This window comes from Salvelinus alpinus, chromosome 1 (assembly GCF_045679555.1).
Source record: "Salvelinus alpinus chromosome 1, SLU_Salpinus.1, whole genome shotgun sequence".
Lineage (NCBI taxonomy): Eukaryota > Metazoa > Chordata > Actinopteri > Salmoniformes > Salmonidae > Salvelinus > Salvelinus alpinus.
Window position 1 is genome coordinate 27492979 of NC_092086.1, and position 20460 is coordinate 27513438.

General features: G+C 43.9%; 3 protein-coding genes across 5 annotated transcripts; 1 reads left to right on the plus strand and 2 right to left on the minus strand.

The window, feature by feature from the left end:
• Positions 1-1595: 1595 nt before the first annotated feature.
• Positions 1596-10308, minus strand: dhps (deoxyhypusine synthase). 2 transcript variants are annotated; one of them, XM_071395223.1, is made up of 10 exons: positions 10162-10308; positions 9281-9483; positions 8539-8688; positions 8108-8229; positions 6020-6116; positions 5817-5903; positions 5309-5414; positions 3157-3260; positions 2572-2697; positions 1596-2304 (listed from the first exon to the last, which is right to left on the minus strand). In XM_071395223.1, the coding sequence occupies exons 2-10, from the start codon at positions 9476-9478 to the stop codon at positions 2212-2214; spliced, it is 1083 nt and encodes a 360-aa protein (XP_071251324.1). In that variant the 5' UTR covers positions 9479-9483; positions 10162-10308; the 3' UTR covers positions 1596-2211. The 2 variants fall into 2 exon arrangements, with proteins under 2 accessions (XP_071251324.1, XP_071251320.1); XM_071395219.1 differs by lacking the exon at positions 10162-10308 and adding an exon at positions 10066-10159.
• Positions 10309-10403: 95 nt separating this feature from the next.
• On the plus strand, positions 10404-12331 carry LOC139572493 (guanine nucleotide-binding protein G(I)/G(S)/G(O) subunit gamma-12-like). The gene is made up of 2 exons (XM_071395231.1): positions 10404-10888; positions 11201-12331. Exons 1-2 carry the CDS (start codon positions 10796-10798, stop codon positions 11324-11326), a joined length of 219 nt encoding a protein of 72 aa, XP_071251332.1. The 5' UTR covers positions 10404-10795; the 3' UTR covers positions 11327-12331.
• fbxw9 (F-box and WD repeat domain containing 9) lies at positions 11619-20378 on the minus strand. 2 transcript variants are annotated; one of them, XM_071395205.1, is made up of 8 exons: positions 19780-20377; positions 19382-19515; positions 19013-19160; positions 17637-18687; positions 17168-17316; positions 14279-14482; positions 13010-13075; positions 11619-12858 (listed from the first exon to the last, which is right to left on the minus strand). In XM_071395205.1, exons 2-8 carry the CDS (start codon positions 19501-19503, stop codon positions 12784-12786), a joined length of 1815 nt encoding a protein of 604 aa, XP_071251306.1. In that variant the 5' UTR covers positions 19504-19515; positions 19780-20377; the 3' UTR covers positions 11619-12783. The 2 variants fall into 2 exon arrangements, with proteins under 2 accessions (XP_071251306.1, XP_071251312.1); XM_071395211.1 differs by lacking the exon at positions 19382-19515 and having other exon boundaries at positions 19780-20378.
• Positions 20379-20460: the final 82 nt, after the last annotated feature.

Below are 20460 nucleotides of genomic sequence, written 5' to 3' on the forward strand. Positions count from 1 at the left end.
TCCTCTCACTGTCAATAACTATACCCTTGACTTGTTTTGAGCTTCATAACTTCCTACGGCTGTGATAGGTTGTTGTCTCACCTGGCTATCTTAAGATGAATGCACTAATGTAAGTAGCTCCGGTTGCCAGAAGATACTGACCCTACCGTTACGCTTGTTTACACTGAGCTGCACTGGCGTTAGAACACAATCATGGTTACTTTAAGACACCTAGGAGCTGGCGCCAGATACGGGGGTTGAAAACGTGCGTCAATGCAGGGATATGCCACTATACTACACATTTTACCTTTATCCACACTGATACATCGAGAAGATTGAAATACTTCCCTTTTCATCCCCATGCTAGCTAGCAGTAGCCACCGCAGCTATTTTACAATAGCTGTGTCAGCCAATCAGTTCCTTTGTTGTTCAACATGACATGCCCTTCCATAATGGCTGCTGTGGCTACTGGTAGCTAGCAAGAGGACAAAAACGGCAATTTGGATAAAGGTACAATTTGGAGTATAGTGGCATATCCCATCCCTGCATTGAAGTAAGTTTTCCAACCCATATCTCTTGCCGGCTCCATGGTGTCTTCATATAACCATGACTGTGTTCCGAGCCCAGTGCAGCTCAGTGTAAACAAGCATAATGGTAGGGTCGGTATCTTCAGCACACATTCAACTCAGAGGGCTTGATGATTAGTTTAATCAGCTGTGATTGTCCAGGGCTACAATAAAAATGTGTTCTGTAGGGGGACTTGAGGACTGGAGTTGGGAAACACTGTGCTAAATTACTAAAATGTAGTGTTTGATGGTTTCTGGTTATTCCTTTCATCTAAGACCTAGACAACCAGGTGAGGGGAGTTCCTTACTAATTATTGACCTTACTTCCTCAATTAAGTACAAGGGAGGAGCCAAAACCCAGACACTCAGCCCTCTGTGGAACGAGTTTGACATATGACGTAACTGTTATGCTGCTGTCATGTGTTGCTACCATGTTGTTATGTTGTGTTGCTGCCATGCTGTTGTTGTCTTAGGTTTTTCTTTATGTAGTGTTGTCTCTCTTGTCATGTGTGTTTTGTCCTATATTTTTATTCATTTTATCTTTAATCCCAGCCCCCGTCCCTGCAGGAGGCTTTTTGCCTATTGGTAGGCCGTCATTGTAAATAAGAATTTGTTCTTAAGTGACTTGCCTAGTTAAATAAAGGTTAAATAAAAGTATAACGCTGCACAACAAAAGTGGGCTGCCCAATTCAGATTTATTTTTTCTACACTTGTTGGTCTTTTGACCAATCAGATCAGCTCTTTCTACAATATTTGGGCAAAATATCAGACTTGAGCTGCCTGTACTCAGCTGTAGATTTGCTCACATGATGCTGATTCATGTAAAGTATAAACATCCTGACTGATTGGCAAGTACATCCAGGTACACAATGGTAGCTAATGCCTCCAGATCACTGTCAGAGATGATATGCACTGTAGCTAGAAGAGTTTCGGTCAAGGACTATTGTATATGTGCGTGCACGAAGTGGGTGAGGCAGGGGAGACCCCTTATGGTCATTTCAGGTACTACAGCATTGCTGACCATTTTTGAGAGAAGAAAACAAGAGGTAGTAAGACAACATCAGATGTTTTATTCTGTAATAATGGAAACATTGAGGTTGTTTTTATTAATTTACATTTTCAGATATACATGAGTAGGTACTAGTTAATAAATACATTTCACCTCAGGTTTCTTTGAATAACAGTGCATGCTCCCCTAAAGAGACCCTCTCACTAACTTAAAAAAATAACATATCTTCTAAGTTTACCATATAGTAATGTCTCACTCAGCAATGTCATTCTCAAACGTGCCAGTATGCACGCATACACACGCATGTACACACACAACTCATTGGTACATGGCAATTCACGTCATTCAACAACAAAAACACTTACGCTAAATGTACCCCGTAGCAAATACTTATTTCTGAAATAATGGAGAGAAGTCCGTAAACAGAAATCGTGTCTAAAAATAGACACAGAGAGAGATCACTGTCATATGATGCATTATCATGATGATGTGGCAAGTGACAATTAACCTTTTGAAAGTTCTATATCTTGAACTTGATTGCTGACATGAAAAACATTTTGGGACTGTATCAACAGTTGACTAATGAAACAAAAAACGTTTTTTTGGGGGGGGGATTATTCCTTTTAGTGTGGAGTGGGCACACCTTGGTTAGTTTGGTTATTCTAACTTGTCAGGAATCAGCTTGTCAGCATGGTGGGCAAACGTCTCAGCTACCAGCAGTGGGAAGACTATGGAAGCATCAGCGTACACCTGGAGAGAGAAACAAAACACAAAGGAAACAGGAGACATTTCTGGAGATGGTAATGGAAAGAGCCATTGGAAAAGGTTCAACGTGAGTTTGTGTTTTATCTTTGGTCGATCTAATGCATCTATCAAGAGTTCTGTGGGCACTGCTCTCCTGCTTGACCCTGAGTTACACTTTCACTTCATCTATATTCGCGTACAAAAGCACATTTCCATCTTCGGGTGGCCAATTAACCTTCCGACTGGGGATAAGATAGCTGGTGAGTGAGTTACCTTGACTGGCTTGGCATCCATGCGGATCTTCCCCCAAGACACTGCCTCATCAGGCCTGGCCCCTGAGTCTGAACCATCAAACTCCTGCCCAGTGTTCACAAACACTGCATAGTCCGCTCCATTCCTCTGAGGGAGGGAGGGGGGGTTACATTATAACGAGATGGTTTGACCTGGTTGGTTAGTTATGGTTGCTAAGCACCCGTGTTGGGGAAGCTACTCTGAAAATGTAGTTTACCAACTACTTTGAAAATGTAGTTCACTACATCCAAACTACTACATGATAAACTATAATATCTCAATCTGAAATGTCCTAGACTACAAATTGCAAGAACAGTAGTTGCAGTAGTTTGCGATGTAGCTAAGTCATTAACTACTGGAAACACGACCAAGATTTGAATGTAGTTCAACTACCACCAAGCTACTGTCAAATGTAATTACATTACTAGTTGAACAACATGTCATTTACTACTCCCCAACACTGCAAAATTATAGGAAAATAGGTGAATTGAACAGTTCATAATTTACACCAACATTATAATTAAGGAATATGATCATAGAGAACATTTTATAGTAGTAGTAACTTACCATCAGATTGGCATTGGCTATATGGTGTTTGACCAGGCCGCCACCCAGAATAATCATCCCTGTCCGTTTGGCAAACACTGCCTTGCTGTTCAACCTGCGGATATCTACAACACAGACCGTGTTATCAGCAAAATACATTACACACCACCCTTCAACTACAAAACCAAGCACACCACCCTTCAACTACAAAACCAAGCACCAAAACAGTGACATATACTATAGAGTGCATAGATATCTGGAATGAATGTCACCAAGTTTGTGGTGGATGAGATATGTAAAGTTGAAGTTGGAAGTTTACATACACCTTAGCCAAATACATGTAAACTCAGTTTCACAATTCCTGACATTTAATCCTAGTAAAAATTCCTTGTCTTAGGTCTGTTAGGATCACCACTTTATTTTAAGAATGTGAAATGTCAGAATAATAGTAGAGAATGATTAATTTCAGCTTTTATTTAATTTAATCAAATTCCCAGTGGGTCAGAAGTTTACATACACTCAATTAGTTTTTGGTAGCATTGCCTTTAAATTGTTTAACTTGGGTCAAACGTTTCGGGTAGCCTTCCACAAGCTTCCCACAATAAGTTGGGTGAATTTTGGCCCATTCCTCGTGACAGAGCTGGTGTTACTGAGTCAGGTTTGTAGGCCTCCTTGCTTGCACACGTTTTTTCAGTTCTGCCCACAAATTTTCTATAGGACTGAGTTCAGGGCTTTGTGATGGCCACTCCAATACCTTGACTTTGTTGTCCTTAAGCCATTTTGCCACAATTTTGGAAGTATGCTTGGGGTCATTGTTCATTTGGAAGACCCATTTGCGACCAAGCTTTAACTTCCTGACTGGTGTCTTGATGTTGCTTCAATATATCCACATACTTTTCCTGCCTCATGATGCCATCTAGTTTGTGAAGTGGACCAGTCCCTCCTACAGCAAAGCAATCCCACCACATGCTGCTGCCACCCCCGTGCTTCACGGTTGGGATGGTGTTCTTCGGCTTGCAAGCTTCCCCCTTTTTCCTCCAAACATAGCGATGGTCATTATGGCCAAACATTTCTATTTTTGTTTCATCGGACCAGAGGACATTTCTCCAAAAAGTACGATCTTTGTCCCCAAGTACAGTTGCAAACCGTCGTCTGGCTTTTTTATGGTGGTTTAGGAGCAGTGGCTTCTGCCTTGCTGAGCGGCTTTTCAGGTTATGTCGATCTAGGACTCGTTTTACTGTGGATATAGATACTTTGTACGTGATTCCTCCAGCATCTTCACAAGGTCCTTTGCTGTTGTTCTGGGATTGATTTGCACTTTTCGCACCAAAGTACATTCATCTCTAGGAGACAGAACGTGTCTCCTTCCTGAGCGGTATGACGGTTGCATGGTCCCCATGGTGTTTATACTTGCGTACTATTGTTTGTACAGATGAACGTGGTACCTTCAGGCATTTGGAAATTGCTCCCAAGGATGAACCAGACTTGGAGGTCTACCATTTTTTTCTGAGGTCTTGGCTGATTTCCCCATGATGTCAAGCAAAGAGGCACTGAGTTTGAAGGTAGGCCTTGAAATACATCCACAGGTACACCTCCAATTGACTCAAATTATCTCAATTAGCCTATCTGAAGCTTCTAAAGCCATTACATAATTTTCTGGAATTTTCCAAGCTGTTTAAAGGCACAGTCAACTTAGTGTATGTAAACTTCTGACCCACTGGAATTGTGATACAGTGAATTACAAGTGAAATAATCTGTCCGTAAACAATTGTTGGAAAAATGACTTGTGTCATGCACAAAGTAGATGTCCTAACCGACTTGCCAAAACTATAGTTTGTTAACAAGAAATTTGTGGAGTGGTTGAAAAATGAGTTTTAATGACTCCAACCTAAGTGTATGTAAACTTCCGACTTAAACTGTAGTTACAATGTAAAGCAAGGAAAGTTTTTGTTGTCTCACATCACCAAAGGAAAGAACTGGCAGCAGCTAGCGGTTAGAGCTTTGGGCCAGTAACCGAAAGGTTTGAATCCCTGACACGACAAGGTGAGAAATCGGCCGATGTGCCATTGAGCAAGGCATTTATTCCTAATTGCTTCGGTAAGTCGCCATGGATGACAGAAATTGAAATGTACATAGACAGAACCCCAGTCCTCATGTCTCCTCTCTCTCTTACCATCTACTATATCCAGCACCAGCCCAGGGTTTTTATATGAGTGGAAATAGATCATGTCCCCAATGGATCCATCTGTCAGAGCAGGGCTGAACACTGGGATGTCATTCTGCAACAGAGGTTGAAAATCTATTGATTATATGAACACAGCCTATTGTAACTCAATGAGGGCTACAGGAAGGGAGGGAGGGAGGCAGAGAGAGAAAATGTGAATGACAATTTAGTGTATTAGACAGCACCCACAAACAACTGATACAGCAACAAATATGAACAATAATATTATGATCCGTTAACCTTGTAGAGGTCATTGTGATAGTGTAAGGTGAGGCCAATGTGGGGCTTGAGCCCCCTACTGTACATGATACTGGTGAGTTTAGAGAGGGGAATGATAAAGATACTTCACAAATGGAGAGAGAGGACAAAGAGCACTGGTTTCAATTCATTCCACTGATATCTCTTGTTTTATATCAAGGACAGGCTGATGAGAACAGTGAGCCCCTCCAGTCCTCACCTTATAGGCCCAGTAGTAGACAGACTCTGGGTTGTTGATCTCTTTGCCCAGACGGTGGATCATCTTGGATGGGGTCCAGTGGGTGCCCTAAAGGGTTAAGAGGTCAAAGGTCAAAAGAATGTGACAATACCACCCCAATGAATAGAACCCAGACACAGATACTGAAGATGACCTTTCCTGTACGAAGGGTTAAATTAGCTCACCTCATCTTTCTGCTCCTGCACCATCTGGTCCAGAATGGGCATCAGCCAGTCCTCAAACTTACAGTAGTTATCATTAGGTACCAGGAGGTTACCTATCCTAGAAAGAGAGCGAGAGTGGAGAGGAGAAAAGATTAATGACAATTTAGTGTATTAGACAGCACCTACAATAATAACAACTGGGTGGTTCGAGCCCTCTTCACCGTTAACTCAGACACCAGCCAGCTTCAGCTCGGTCAATACCTGCCAGTCTGCACAGCGCGATATCAACCCAGAACATGTCGGACTGCTTTTTCTCTACCACATCACCCTCTCTTTCTAAAATTATCCGCCGAAATTGTTGGAACCCCTATATTACTAGCCTGTTCAACCTCTCTTTCGTAAAGTCTGCGATCCCCAAAGATTGGAAAACGACCACGGTCCTCCCCCTCTTCAAAGGGGGAGACATTCTAGACCCAAACTGTTACAGACCTATATCCATCCTGCCCTGCCTTTCTAAAATCTTCAAAAGCCAAGTTAACAAACAGATCACCGACCATTCGAATCCCACCATACCTTCTCCACTATGCAATCTGGTTTCCGAGCTGGTCATGTGTGCACCTCAGTCACGCTCAAGGTCCTAAACGTTATCGATAAAAGACAGTACTGTGCAGCCGTCTTCATCGACCTGGCCAAGGCTTTCGACTCTGTCAATCACCGCATTCTTAAAATCGGCAGACTCAATAGCCTTGGCTTCTCAAATGACTGCCTCGCCTGCTTCACCAACTACTTCTCAGATAGAGTTCAGTGTGTAAAATCGGAGGGCCTGTTGTCTCTTTCCGTGGCCTCCAAATGCTTTTAAATGCTAGTAAAACTAAGTGCATGCTCTTCAACCGATTGCTGCCTGCACCTGCCCGCCCGACTAGCATCACTACGCTGGACGGTTCTGACTTAGAATATGTGGACAACTACAAATACCTAGGTGTCTGGTTAGACTGTAAACTCTCCTTCCAGACTCACATTAAGCATCGCCAATCCAAAATTAAATCTAGAATCAGCTTCCTATTTCGCAACAAAGCCTCCTTCACTCATGCTGCCAAACATACCCTCGTAAAACTGACTATCCTACTGATCCTTGACTTCGGCGATGTAATTTACAAAATAGCCTCCAACACTCTACTCAGCAAATTGGATGTAGTCTATCACAGTGCCATCCGTTTTGTCACCAAAGCCCCACTGCGACCTGTATGCTGTCGTTGGCTGGCCCTCACTACATATTCGTCGCCAAACCCACTGGCTCCAGGTCATCGATAAGTCTTTGCTAGGTAAAGCCACACCTTATCTCAGCTCACTGGTCACCATAGCAACACCCACCCATAGCACGCGCTCCAGCAGGTATATTTCACTGGTCATCTCCAAAGCCAACACCTGCTTTGGCCGCCTTTCCTTCCAGTTCTCTGCTGCCAATGACTGGAGCGAATTGCAAAAATCACTGTAGCCGGACTTATATATTCCTCTCTAACTTAGAGCATCAGCTGTCAGAGCAGCTTACCGATCACTGTACCTGTACACAGCCCATCTGTAAATAGCACATCCCCATATTGTAATTTATGATTTTTTTTGCTCTTTTGCACCCCAGTATCTCTACTTGCACATCATCATCTGCACATCTATCACTCCAGTGTTAATGCTAAATTGTAATTATTTCATCTCTGTGGCCTATTTACTACATTACTACATTTGCACACACTGTACATAGATTTTTCTATTGTGTTATTGACTGTACGTTTGTTTATCTCATGTGTAACTCTGTGTTGTTTTTGTCGCACTGCTTTGCTTCATCTTGGCCAGGTCGTAGTTGTAAATGAGAACTTGTTCTCAACTGGCCTACCTGGTTTAATAAAGGTGAAATTATTACTATTATAAAAAAAAAATGTTTTTAAATATGGCCAATATACCACGGCTAAGGGCTGTATCCAGGCACTCCGCGTTGCATCATTCATAAGAACAGCCCTTAGCCGTGGTATATTGGCCATATACCACACCCCCTCGTGCCTTACTGCTTAATTGTATTATGATCTGTGATCCATAGTAGAGGTGATAGTGCTCTACCTGTTGATGCCTCTCTGTCTCAGCTCCTTGCCAGACAGGCTGAACTCCCCCAGGTAGGTGGGGGCCAGACACTTGATGAAATCCTCCTCGACTCCCCCCGCTGTACTCACTATCACGTCCACCTGTTAGGAAGGTCCACAAACACATGTAGCATTTTACTAGTGTATACGATCACCTATATGCACTGGCATCTTGAAGTGAGTGTTTATGTTGCAGGGGTGTCAAACTGAATTCCTGGAGGGCTGCAGTCTCTGCTGGTTTTTATTTTCAATAGGTGTCCAATTAAGACCTAGATAACCAGGTGGGGGCAGCTCCTACTAATCAAACACCTTAATTGATCAAGTACAAGTGAGGAATGACAGCCAGCAGATACTGAGCGCTGGAGGACTGGAATTTGACACACGAGGGTGGGTTGTTGTTTAGGACTGTACCATTTTGTGCTGTGCCAGGTAGCGGATGGACTCCCTCACTCCAGAGCTGATGAGGTTGGAGGTGTACCCCAGGAAGATGGTACAGCCCGAGTGGGAAGGGGAGGAGCCGCATCCTTCCTCTTCCTCCAGCGGCTCCAGACGCTTCTCAATCTGTGGTTATAAATAGATGACAGAAAAAGAGAAATATAGACCACATACAGTATGATAAAAGCTCTCTCTAATAAAGGGGTTTAAACATTTCTCCCTCTTCTTATTCCTCTCCCAATCCCCCAAAAAGCAAGGCCTAGAATCAGACAAGGAATGCTGTATGTCTACATAAATGGTAACAACTCAGATGCTAACATAACTCTCCACATCCCCAATTACTAGGCATCTTATCCCCTTATACGTCCTGGGATGTTTGGAGTAGGATCCCTAGTTCCCCCCTGTACACTGATCTTAGGTCAGCTGATTCTAGATCAACTCCTACACAGAGCGGGACATCCTCTGACCCAATGACAACACTAGCCTGCTCCCAGATCTGTTTGTGCTGTGTTGTCAACTCCTATGGTCATTGTGAGTTGTCAAGACAACACAAACAGATCTGGGACCAGGCTCTGAGAAGGCATCTCAACTCCCTAAACCTCTAGAGATGGATGATGTCATCTAGCCTGGAATACAACCTTTTATGCTCTGTTTCACCATAGTTTTACTGAGCATAACAGTTAGGAGGCCATCTAGCCTGGAATCCTGTGAGTCTCACCATCTTGTTGATCTCCTGTATGGCATGGGCCACGCTGCTAGCCTGGAAGCCTGTGGTGAGGAAGGACTGGAGCAGGGCACGGTGGTCCACTCCCTGGTTGAAGTCATAGCCCTTGATACGGGGCATGTCGTCTGGGAGGGCCGTGCTGGGCATCAGCACCGCATCCATGGCCACGAAGGGGGCGTGTTGTTCCGCCATGCCGTCTGTCAAACACAAGGAAGCAAATCAAAAGGGTATGCAACAGTTGCATAAAGAGTGCTGAACATTCATTTTACCTAAGTGTCTGCAAAGATAGTTTGTGGCTTTCAACCTAGAAAATCTACAAGCAAAATGATCTGACAGCTGGAATCCTGTAGTTCATGTTGAAAAGGTTTGCAAAGTGTCAGCACCATTATCAACTCCTTAAATCAACTGTCAACTCCCTACAGTAGCTAGCTAAATCAACTGTCAACTCCCTACAGTAGCTAGCTAAGTCAACTGTCAACTCCCTACAGTAAGTTAGCTAGCGAAATCAACTGTCAACTCCCTGAATCATTCTGATTCTACTGTATAGCTGGTGGCAAGCAACAATATTATGATCATGCCTTGTATTGTGCTTAGTAGCAACTTATAGAGACAGCATTCTAACGTCATCATTCAGCACATTTCATGACACCGAGATCAAAGTATAGCAAGTATAGCAGACGTTAGTTAGCAACTAACACTCCAATGCCTGCTGGCTGCCTGGATTGCAACTAGCTAGCTGGCTATCCATTCTCTATTGGCTTAAAAACAATTACACGCACTGACAAATGAAGCAACATAACGTTTTTTTGAATTAGAGAATGCTGAAACTAAAAAGGTATCATTGTATAAAGACAGGCAAAACATTAGCAACACACCACAGGTCTAGCGCTCTGACATTCCCCATGCGTCACATGAAACAACTACGGAAAGCGCAAAGGTTCAAACGTAGCAACGCATTCTGGTGAAAGATTGTGTTCTGTATGCATCCTTCCTATGCTTATCATTATGTGGGTCAACCAACCCCCCCCCCCCACACACACACACACACACACACACACGTCCTCCCTGCTCCCTCCAGTCTCTTTTATCATCAGTGAGGGATGTGTGATGTTGATGTGACATTTCCAGGACTGTGTGTGTAACCTTTAAACCTGACACACATCACAGCAGCTTTGAAGTGGCCTCCACAGTAACAGCAGAGAGCAGAGGGGGAGACCAGAGGTTAAAAAGGGAGGCCAGATGCACTCTGACAGAAATTGGGACCTCGGTTGGACGTAGGCTCACATAGCCTAGTGTTAGAGTATAACAGTAACTTTTCCATTATTATTTCAAATCTAAATCCATATTTGGAGGTGGAACAGGTTTCTGTGTGTTCAGCAGGTTTTACATTTTCAACTCTCAACAATTGATTGCAATTCCATAAATTTATTTTCTCTCACTTTGGAGTGGAAAGAAGTGGTTTCAGCTTGCTGTCTGGGACTAAAAGTGAGAGTCTCTCTGGAGGAGGGGATGTCAGGGAAGGTGTGCAGCAATAACAGTGTGATGCAGGCACGGAGGACTGTGGAACAACTACGAGTGGAGGCAAGCATGGAGAGGATCAAGGTGAGAGTACACTACTAAAGTAGCCTGTGTGTAATGAATTAGTTGGAAGTAGAATTTCAAATTAATTTGGAGAATGACAATTTTGTTGATCAATACTTTCATTTGATGAATCAAAAATAAGATCAATTGTGGGAGCAGTGCAGAGCAGTCTGATACAGAACGGATAAAAGAAAGAGAACTTACCCCCACCCTCGTCTTAGGACACATCAGTAACTCTGTGTATATTGGGCATCACCTTTCTTCTGAATGTACAATAACCTCAGCTTTGAGACAAGCTTTAAGTGATGGCTGTTCCTTACTTCTTCCTCCCAGATCTCCACAGCAGCTGCCCAGCTGGTGCAGTACTGTCAGGAGCACAGTCGCAGTGACCCCCTCCTCACCGGCATCTCTGCCTCCTCCAACCCCTTCAAAGACAAGAAGACCTGTGTCCTGCTGTAGAAAGGCTGCCTCAGGACACTGCTCTCTGGTGCTGCATTCAACAGTGCTTCATCATCAACAACAGTGAAACGTTTTGATGCCAGGCTACTTCAACATGTCCTACTTCATCATGCCAGACAAGACATTAACATGTTGGCTAAAGCAAAAAGTGACTGGTTGGTACAGTATTGGTCATGCTGTAACTTCAGCATATGGCCTGTAGTCCAGAATGTCTCAATAACAAATGAGAGCAAACTGTTTATATCTTCTTCTTGACATTACAGAACCACAGGGTACACTGGTAAACAATGAATTGATTGAGTGTAAACATTTTATTCATAACAAAAGAAATCACACATAGCATATTCACAAAAGCATATTTACAAACTCTGAATCATTTGGGTATTTTTATGCAGTCAGAGGACTCTCTTGCAGCAGGTGAAGAGGGGTCACAGATAAGGAGTTGGCATGGAGATTGATTGTTGCTAAGGACAGACACTGTTGCCTCAGACTATCAGTGTAAGAAAAACTTGTAAGAAATAATTAGTGAACAATGCAGTACTATTGGGTTTTGTACTCAAACGAGCCACTTGAGCGAAGTTGGTGCTGGGACGCTACAGATTCAAATCAAAATCAACGTTTATTTTGTCACGTGTGTAACAGTACAGCGCTTTCCTCAACAGTGCAGAATTAAATAAAAAAATAAAAAAGAGCATTCCATAACATGGTAAGAGTTGGTAAAGTAGTTACCCTAAGAGAGAATGACAACGAGGAAGAACTCAAAACAGTGTAATTGACAAACAAGTGCTGTGGTACTGAGTATAAGAACGCCACTACACACATTATGACAGTTAGACCAAAATACTTTACAATCAGTGTGTCAGAACGGCTTGACTGATTCTTTACATTGTGTTTCCGAATCTGTTTCAATTGTCAAAGAGAAAAATACTTCATCTATTTTCTAGAGACCAACTGTCTGGAATGCTGGTGGCAGAATGTCCTCATTTTAAATCAACAAGCTAAAATCAGCCCATTGAAAAACCAAATCATGTACAAGTGTTTAAAACCATTCAGTGGTGCTGTGCCTCAAATTAACTCCCAAATATACACTTGAAGCTAAAATCCAGTTTATGTGAAATCTTTTGAACGAGTGCTGGGTCAACAACACAGAGACACACAGACAGAACTACACCATGAAGTGTTATTATCTTGGGCCTTTTCTTTTACATTTCTTTACATTAGTTAAGGAAGCCTTTTTGTGTGTTCTTTTCTTTGATAAAATACATGGGGAATCACACAGACACACTAAATATGTTGGGCTTGTATATAGTTTTTGGGGTAAAGCTAAGAGCACTGGTCCTTCACGTCAACATTCTCACAGCATGAGAAAGTTGATCATTTAAACGACAGACCATTACACGTCAGTCATCTTGCATCACTTCAGGAACGTAAGTAGATTAGGGTGGGTGTGGCCCCCCTCACCTCCTGGCCCGCCACACCTCCACACACATTTCTCCTGATGCGATAGCCAGCACTCCTGCTTCCACACTCAACTACAGAGAGAGCGAGAGAGAGGACAGAGAGGAACAAAGACAGAGAGAGAGTGAAACAGATCTTTCTTCAACCAGATCAAGGTAGGAGGCTAAGGAGAGAGGCTATCAGCCATCAGAATCTCAAAAGAAAAAAGTGATGTGAGAGACTCACCCCATTGACGCCTGCTTGGTGGTGCAGTGTGCACAGCGTCCTTGGAGGGGCACAGGGGAGGTGCACCTGGAAGATGAATGGTTGATAAGATAGGAACAGGGAATGAAGAAACATGGATTTGTTCATTCATGTCATAAATGCACATTTGCTCTTTGATAATGGTTTAATGTTCTTTGTAACCGAATGGGCAGTGAAAATTATTTTCCTCTTAGAGGACAATAAAGTAGGCTATCCATTTATCTAAAAACCCCCAAACAGAATTCCATTACAACAGAGCTGAATAGATATTACTACATATGTTAATATAACTATTGTATGGTGATGCCAAAGACAAATAACCATCCTGGGATGGACAATAAAGACATTGTAATCTAGTGGGCTCCAGGTTGTAAACCTGGCTAATGCTGGGCATACACTACACAAGTTCTAAATCTTAACTAGGACCCGTTCTTTTATTCCGCCCATCCTCAACCCCGGGACGTGGGTGCTCACATTACACCAGGATTCCCTAGCTGATCCAGCCCTGCGTTTCTCGGTTGTCGTAGGAAGAAAATGCTGACGCGCAACAGTGAGCTGCTTTACAAGTGTGCATATTATTATGTGCAGAAACATTTGTTAAAAAGACTGACTGAGGCCCAGAATATGGACTTAATATGAAATAATGATCATATGAAATTCTCTTTTAGGTTTCTGTCATGGTAGGACGCAGATATAATATTGCTGGAATTTGTTTTGCATGGCCCAGTGCCCCAGGTGGGTGGAGATTTCACTTAAGGACCAATGGAATGATAGAAAATAATCCAACTCCGCCCAACCGGGGCACCGGGCCATGTAAAACATCACCATCACCAGTCCACACGGTGCATGTTGCTTTCCTCTTTGTTTTGGTCTCACATACTGAAAGCTCTAGCTATTGGCAGCCGTCCTTGCCCAATCGCGTTGTAGCACTGCTCATACTACAAGAAACACAATCACCATTTCTGACGTCAAAAAATTATCGTGACCTCCGACAGGTGTCTGGAGAATGGAACAGCAATCATCGGTGAGTCCTTCACCCGCTCAAACAAACTACACAAGTCCCGACGTACTGATCCTAGTCCAAATAAATAAGATTACACCCCGATCATGAAAATTTATCTGGGACAGCAAAAACTTGGCGAATTCATGGCAAAATCGTGTAGTGTATGCCTGGCATAAACCAGAAAGAACGCCATGCCCACCATTGTTTCCCAGCATTCAGACTGGTTTAACCAGGCTAACAGGACGTACCTTGGTGGTGCGGTCAGCGGAGCAGGTGTAGAGGCTCCCAGGGGACCTGTGGATGCCGGTGACCAGTGAGGTGTGTCCCACGTCAAACTGGGAGAGGGGCTTGAAGAAACCGGCCTGCATGGAGAAGGCATGGAGCATGCCCCGGTTGTCCCCCGCCCACACCTCACTGTCACTGTAGCACATTGACAGCAGATAGGAGCTCAGCTGGGAAGAGAGGAGACAAACCAGAATGAAGACACACATACTAACATATTATAGCCTGGTCCTGGATCTGTTTGTGCCGACTTGCCAAATCCTGTCATTGTTGAACCAAATAAGACAAAACAGCACAAGCGGAAGTGTCAGAAATGAAGGAACTTGTCTGTCGGCCCTGCATTAAAGACCAAAATTAGTTAAAGAAAATGTTTATAAATAAAGAAGTATACCAGTTTCATTTAAGGACCAAAAACGTGACAGCTGTGCCATATAGATTGCAAAATAGTTGGGAAGAGATTTTCGATGTACCAAAACCATGGCACATGGTTTATGAACTGATATGCAAAACGACACCGGATTCAAAACGTAGAATGTTTTAATTATTATACAAAATTCTTGCAACCAGTAGAATGTTATATATATGGGCGATTCAACCATTCCAGCTCTGCACATTTTGCTGTGAAGAGACAGAATCATTAGATGACTTGTTTTGGTACTGTCCACATGTAGCTTGTTTTTGGTCGCAGGTTCAGGAATGGCTGAAAAATTGCAAAATTACCTGGAGCTAACTCTGCAAATAGCACTGCTGGGTGATTTGAAGAGTCATAGTCAATCGATCAATAATATAATACTTTTAGTAAAAAAACTATTTAATTTACAATCTGTAGAAACTATGAGAATAGAAAGGTTCAAAACTTTTGTGAAACATCACAGTTGAAAACTATATGGACAGAGTTAAGAGATAGATGGGAGGGGTTGAGTGGAGCTGAAGGGTTGGACTAAAAACAACAACATAGCTAATGTCAAATATTATGTATCTGTAAAATGCATATAGGTTCAGAACTTTTGTGAAACAGCACAGTTAAAAACATATGGCAAATAGAATGGATGGTCTTCAGATATAGATGGGAGGGGTTGAGGGTAGCTGAAGGATGGGATTAAAAACAAAAAAATAAGTTTGGAGACACCTACTCATTCAAGGGTTTTTCTTTATTTTTAATATGTTCTACATTGTAGAATAATAGTGAATACATCATAACTATGAAATAATAAATATGGAATCATGTAGTAACCAAAACAGGTGTTAAAAAAATCAAAATGTATTTGAGATTCTTCGAAGTAGCCACCCTTTGCCTTGATGACAGCTTTACACACTAATGGCATTCTCTCAACCAGCTTCATGAAGAAGTCACCTGGAATGCATTTAAATTAACAGGTGTGCCTTGTTCAAAGTTAATTTGTGGAATTTATTTCCTTCTTAATGCGTTTGAGCCAATCAGTAGTGTTGTAACAAGGTAGGGGTGGTATACATAAGATTTGGTAAAAGATCAAGTCCATATTATGGCAAGAACAGCTCAAATAACCAAAGAGAAATGACAGTCCATCATTTCTTTAATACATGAAGGTCAATCAATACGGAACAATTCACAAACTTTGAAAGTTCACAAAAACCATCCAGCACTATGATGAAACTTGCTCTCATGAGTTCCGCCACAGGAAAGGAAGACCCAGAGTTACCTCTGCTGCAGAGGATAAGTTCATTAGCGTTAACTGCACCTCAGATTGCAGCCCAAATAAATTCTTCACGGAGTTCAAGTAACAGACACATCAACAGCATCTGTTCATAGGAGACTGTATGAATCAGGCCTTCGTGGTCAAATTGCTGCAAAGAAACCACTACTAAAGAACACCAACAAGAAGAAGAGACTTGCTTGGGCCAAGAAACACGAGCAACGGACATTAGACAGGTGGAAATCTGTCCTTTGGTCTGATGAGTCCAAATGAATCCAACCGCCGTGTCTTCATGAGAAGCAGAGTAGGTGAACGGATGATCTCTGCATGTGTGATTCCCACCGTGGAGCATGGAGGAGGTGGTGTGATGGTGCTTTGCTGGTGACACTGTCAGTAATTTATTTAGAATTCAAGGCACACTTAAACAACATGGTTACCATGGCATTCGGCAGCGATACGCCATCCCATCTGGTTTGCTCTTAGTGGGACTATCATTTGTTTTTCAACAGGACAATAACCCAAAACACACCTCCAGGCTGTGTAAGGGCTATTTGACCAAGGAGAGTGACGGAGTGCTGCATCAGATGACCTGGCCTCCACAATCACCCGACCTCAACCCAATTGAAATGGTTTGGCATGAGTTGGACCACAGAGTGAAGGAAAAGCAGCCAACAAGTGTCCAGCATGTGTGGGAACTCCTTCAAAACTGTTTGAAAAGCATTCCAGCTGAAGCTGGTTGAGAGAATGCCAAGAGTGTGCAAAGCTGTCATCAAGGCAAATGGTGGCTACTTTGAAGAATCTCAAATGTAAAATATATTTTGATTTGTTTTACACTTTTTTGGTTACTACATGATTCCATATGTGTTATTTCATAGTTGAGGTCTTCACTATTATTTTACAATGTAGAAAATAGTAAAAATAAAGAAAACCCATGGAATGAATAGGTGTGTTCAAACCTTTGACTGGTACTGTATGTATAATATTATTATATATAAATAAATAACAGAATTCATTTTTATATCTGTGTCTACACATGATGACCTGAGGTACCCAAAAATACTTTCAAAATCTCCAGTAATATACCCTCCCTTTGCAACCCAAAGTGTGGGGACTACATGAACAGTAAATTGTCAATCCAATACTCTTTTTATACAGTGTGTGTGTGTGTATGCGTGTTTATACCTGTAGTTTCTGTAGGGTTTTCCCTGCTCTTCGGTCGTAGATGACCACAGTGCGGTCTTTACTCCCAGATAGGATGTACTGCTCGTCTGCTACCAGGCACAGCACCGCGTTGCTATGGAGACGTAGGCTCTTCACCAGAGGCTCCGCCACTGCAGCGCAGACAGATCATGACATCATCCTCCAGCGACATCTGACAATGTTAGTCTGTCAAATTCCATAAACCCATTGATAGTTCCTGGATTTGCTCTAATCAGATGATATATTCCGAATGGGCAGTCCATTTGGCCAACCAAAGGATAACACATAGAAATATAATTACTAGAACGGGTAAAGGCCCTTAGTCCAATTACCCCTCAGTAAGTCTATTTCTATACAATAACCATTAGTATTGTTTGTGTTCACTTTTATCGACTGACAATCTAATTTAGTAGAACAGAGACTTCAAGTACCCATCTTATGAATCACTCACCTCTTGTGTCGTAGACGCTGACCTTCTTGTCGTAGGTGCCGGCCAGCAGCACGTCCTTCTGGGGGAGGGCCAGGCAGAGCACGGCAGCCCGGGCCCTGATTAGGCCCCTCTCAGCCCCTTGGGCCCCCAGGTCCCATAGCCTCACTGTGCTGTCGAAGGAGCCCGAGGCCAGCAGGGGTCCCCGGGCCGCCAGGCACCACACCCAGCCTTTGTGGGTGCTGAAGAGGCCCTGGCCCCCCAGTGTATGGAGCAGCCTGCCCGTGGAGCCCCCATCCCGTAGGTCCCACAGGTTCACGTTCCTGTCCCGGGAGCCTGAGGCACACACCGCCCCGTCGCCCCCTACCAAGAGGACCGAGTTGACCTCAGCGATGTGTCCCGAGGGGAGGGAGAGGCGCTCCAGGGCTGGAGGAGGACTGGGAGCACGGCTGGACCCGTTTCTCTCCCCATCACTTCCCAATCTCAGGCCCGCTATGTCATCTTGACCGTCTCTATCCGCCAAAACTCCCACTCTCTCCTCCACCTCGATGGCCTCCAGGACACCTTGTTCATCATCTCTCTCCTCCTCCATCATCATGGCCTCGGCTGCAGCCTCCTGCCTCTCCTCTCCCTCCCCAACTCCCATCGGTAGATCCCCTTCCCTATCTTGCTGCATCTCTCCCTCCTCCATCAACTCCTCCCCATCCCACGGTACCGCCATCACGCCTTCCACTTGAAAACCCACCTCCTCTACCCCTTCATCCACTTGGGGCCTGCCCTCTTCCACCTCCTCCCACTCTCCAATCCCTTCCTCTGCCAGGGCATCTCTATCCCTTTGCCTCTCCTGGGCCCTCTCCACCTCTCTCTCCCTCTCTGCCTGCTCGGCCTCCCTGGCGGCCCTCTCCCCCTGGCCCGTCCAGCAAGCGATCAGCTCCTCCATCTCCAGGCAGGCCGAGGGCCAGTCGAAGCCGTCCCGTGGCCCCACGGGGAAGGAAGCTCTGGGACCAGTTAGCCTGCGTGCCCGCAACTGCCACGCCGTGCTGTCCTTACCCACATTTCCCAGGGCGTGACACACCTGTAGAGGGAGAGACATGGACATGATTCACACTGTAGGGCTGGCCTGAATAGTACTAGGCTGGCTTGGAAATGTTATTTTCTCAAGATCCTTTCCATCATGGTTCCAGCAGCTATGATGGATGTGTAACCAGGTCATGACAGCCCAGTACAGATCAGATAGATAAAGAACCCAATCGTTTATTTTTTTCAAATGTCCCTAGCCTAGCATGGTTTCCAGTCTATTATGGCATTAGCCAATTCTGTTGTCAATGGCATGCTGGACAAGCTAAAGCAGAAACAGATCGGCATCCAGGAAAGGTATGACGCTGTCCACCGACACACACCTGTGGCAGGACCGTGATGACACACTGTGCCGGGAGGTGCGAGGCGATGCGAGCCACCATCTCCCACGGCAACGACAGCAAGCCGCTTCCTTCAGCAGACGGGGAGGGGCTCGGTTCAGCAGAAGGGAGCTGAGAGCCTGGGGGAAGTCTGTGAAAAAGAACAGTGTGTTATACCCTTCTTACACATCCGTATCAACCCAAACTGTACAGGCGCTGACACATTGTCACTTTGTCTTTTCCAGCACGGTTCCAGCTACTATTGCAGGCGCATCAAAACCAAGCCAGCAGTGCTCATTAGTGCACTACTAAGTATAATGGAACTGTTCTGAAAGCAGGAAGACTGTTGTGAGGGCCATCAGAGGTACCAACCCCAGCTGTCCAGGCCTGGAGGCTTCATTGGAGGGCTGTTTCAGTGGTGCCGATTTAGCTTCTTTCTCCCCTCTCCCGGCCCCTGCCTCATCTTGCCCCACAGTGACCCGAGGCTCGGACATCCACTCCACTTACTGCAGGAGAGTGCATCATGCATTTAAGTTTATTTTCAGATTCTCAGCTAAGGCGGTCTATCGTTGATGACTGGCACAATCAAATTGTCAATAGGGTCATGATTGTGCATTCATTGCTAACAAACGGAATAACTACAGTAAAAAAACTAAAATCTATACACCACCAGTGGGAACGAAACTTTATAACGTTAATTGCCCTAGTAATTTGACAGATACAGGCAACAAGTGTAACATGCTAGCAAGCTAGTTAGATGATGCACTTACCCACAAGTCCCTATGTCACTTATGGGGAGGTCTGACAGACAGTTCATTTGACAGCAGTAGCCTTAGTCAGTCCCCGTATGCCTTTTTTAAAAACTGTATGCTGAATATTTCCAATATGAGCCCGGTGCGAGACGAAAAAGCCTAACAGCTAGACAGCGACGGTTGCTACCGGGCGTTGGCTGGTACTATACTATCAGTGTCAAGCACGCTAACTTGCAAGATGGCCTTTGTTTGCCAATCAAGCGAGTAATCCTGGAACTGATCACATGTACAAGTTCACAACTGTGCTAACCAGCTCCTCCACATTTAAAGAAAACACTGACCGATTATTCTTCTCTAACTCAGGCTTTCAAAGAAATCGGTTAGACATGAGTTGCTAGCTACTGTAAGAAGTTGATCCTTCATTCAAATTAGGTTTCCACTAGCTAGATAGCTGTATCGTAAAAACAAAAACGAGCATTTGGATCTTAATTTAAGGTGAGCAGTGTGGTTAAGGTTAGGTTTAAAATTAGATTTTAATAAGATAAATTCTAGAAATAGGTACGGTTTATGACTGCCAGTGACGCGACGACCCTAACAAATGGGGTTTCTTTTCCGGCGCATTCAACATTTCGTCATCAGCTTAAAATGTAAACAAACCACAATCTGTTCTTTTTTTGTATGGCTATTTGTTTGTACACT

Bases quoted from the DNA above. Each gene is read 5' to 3' on its own strand.
- fbxw9 (XM_071395205.1), bottom strand. From the start codon at position 19,503: ATGTCCGAGCCTCGGGTCACTGTGGGGCAAGATGAGGCAGGGGCCGGG. The intron at 17,317-17,636 runs GTGAGTGATTCA...TCTGCGCTGCAG, and splicing joins CAGCGTCTACGACACAAGAG to TGGCGGAGCCTCTGGTGAAG. The intron at 14,483-17,167 runs GTATAAACACGC...CTCTCTTCCCAG, and splicing joins AAACCCTACAGAAACTACAG to CTGAGCTCCTATCTGCTGTC.
- dhps (XM_071395219.1), bottom strand. From the start codon at position 10,150: ATGTTTTGCCTGTCTTTATACAATGATACCTTTTTAGTTTCAGCATTC. The intron at 9,484-10,065 runs GTGCGTGTAATT...TGTGTTTGACAG, and splicing joins TTATGTTGCTTCATTTGTCA to ACGGCATGGCGGAACAACAC. The intron at 3,261-5,308 runs GTAAGAGAGAGA...TCTGTGTTGTAG, and splicing joins GGTGCTGGATATAGTAGATG to ATATCCGCAGGTTGAACAGC.
- LOC139572493 (XM_071395231.1), top strand. From the start codon at position 10,796: ATGTCAGGGAAGGTGTGCAGCAATAACAGTGTGATGCAGGCACGGAGG. The intron at 10,889-11,200 runs GTGAGAGTACAC...TCTTCCTCCCAG, and splicing joins CAAGCATGGAGAGGATCAAG to ATCTCCACAGCAGCTGCCCA.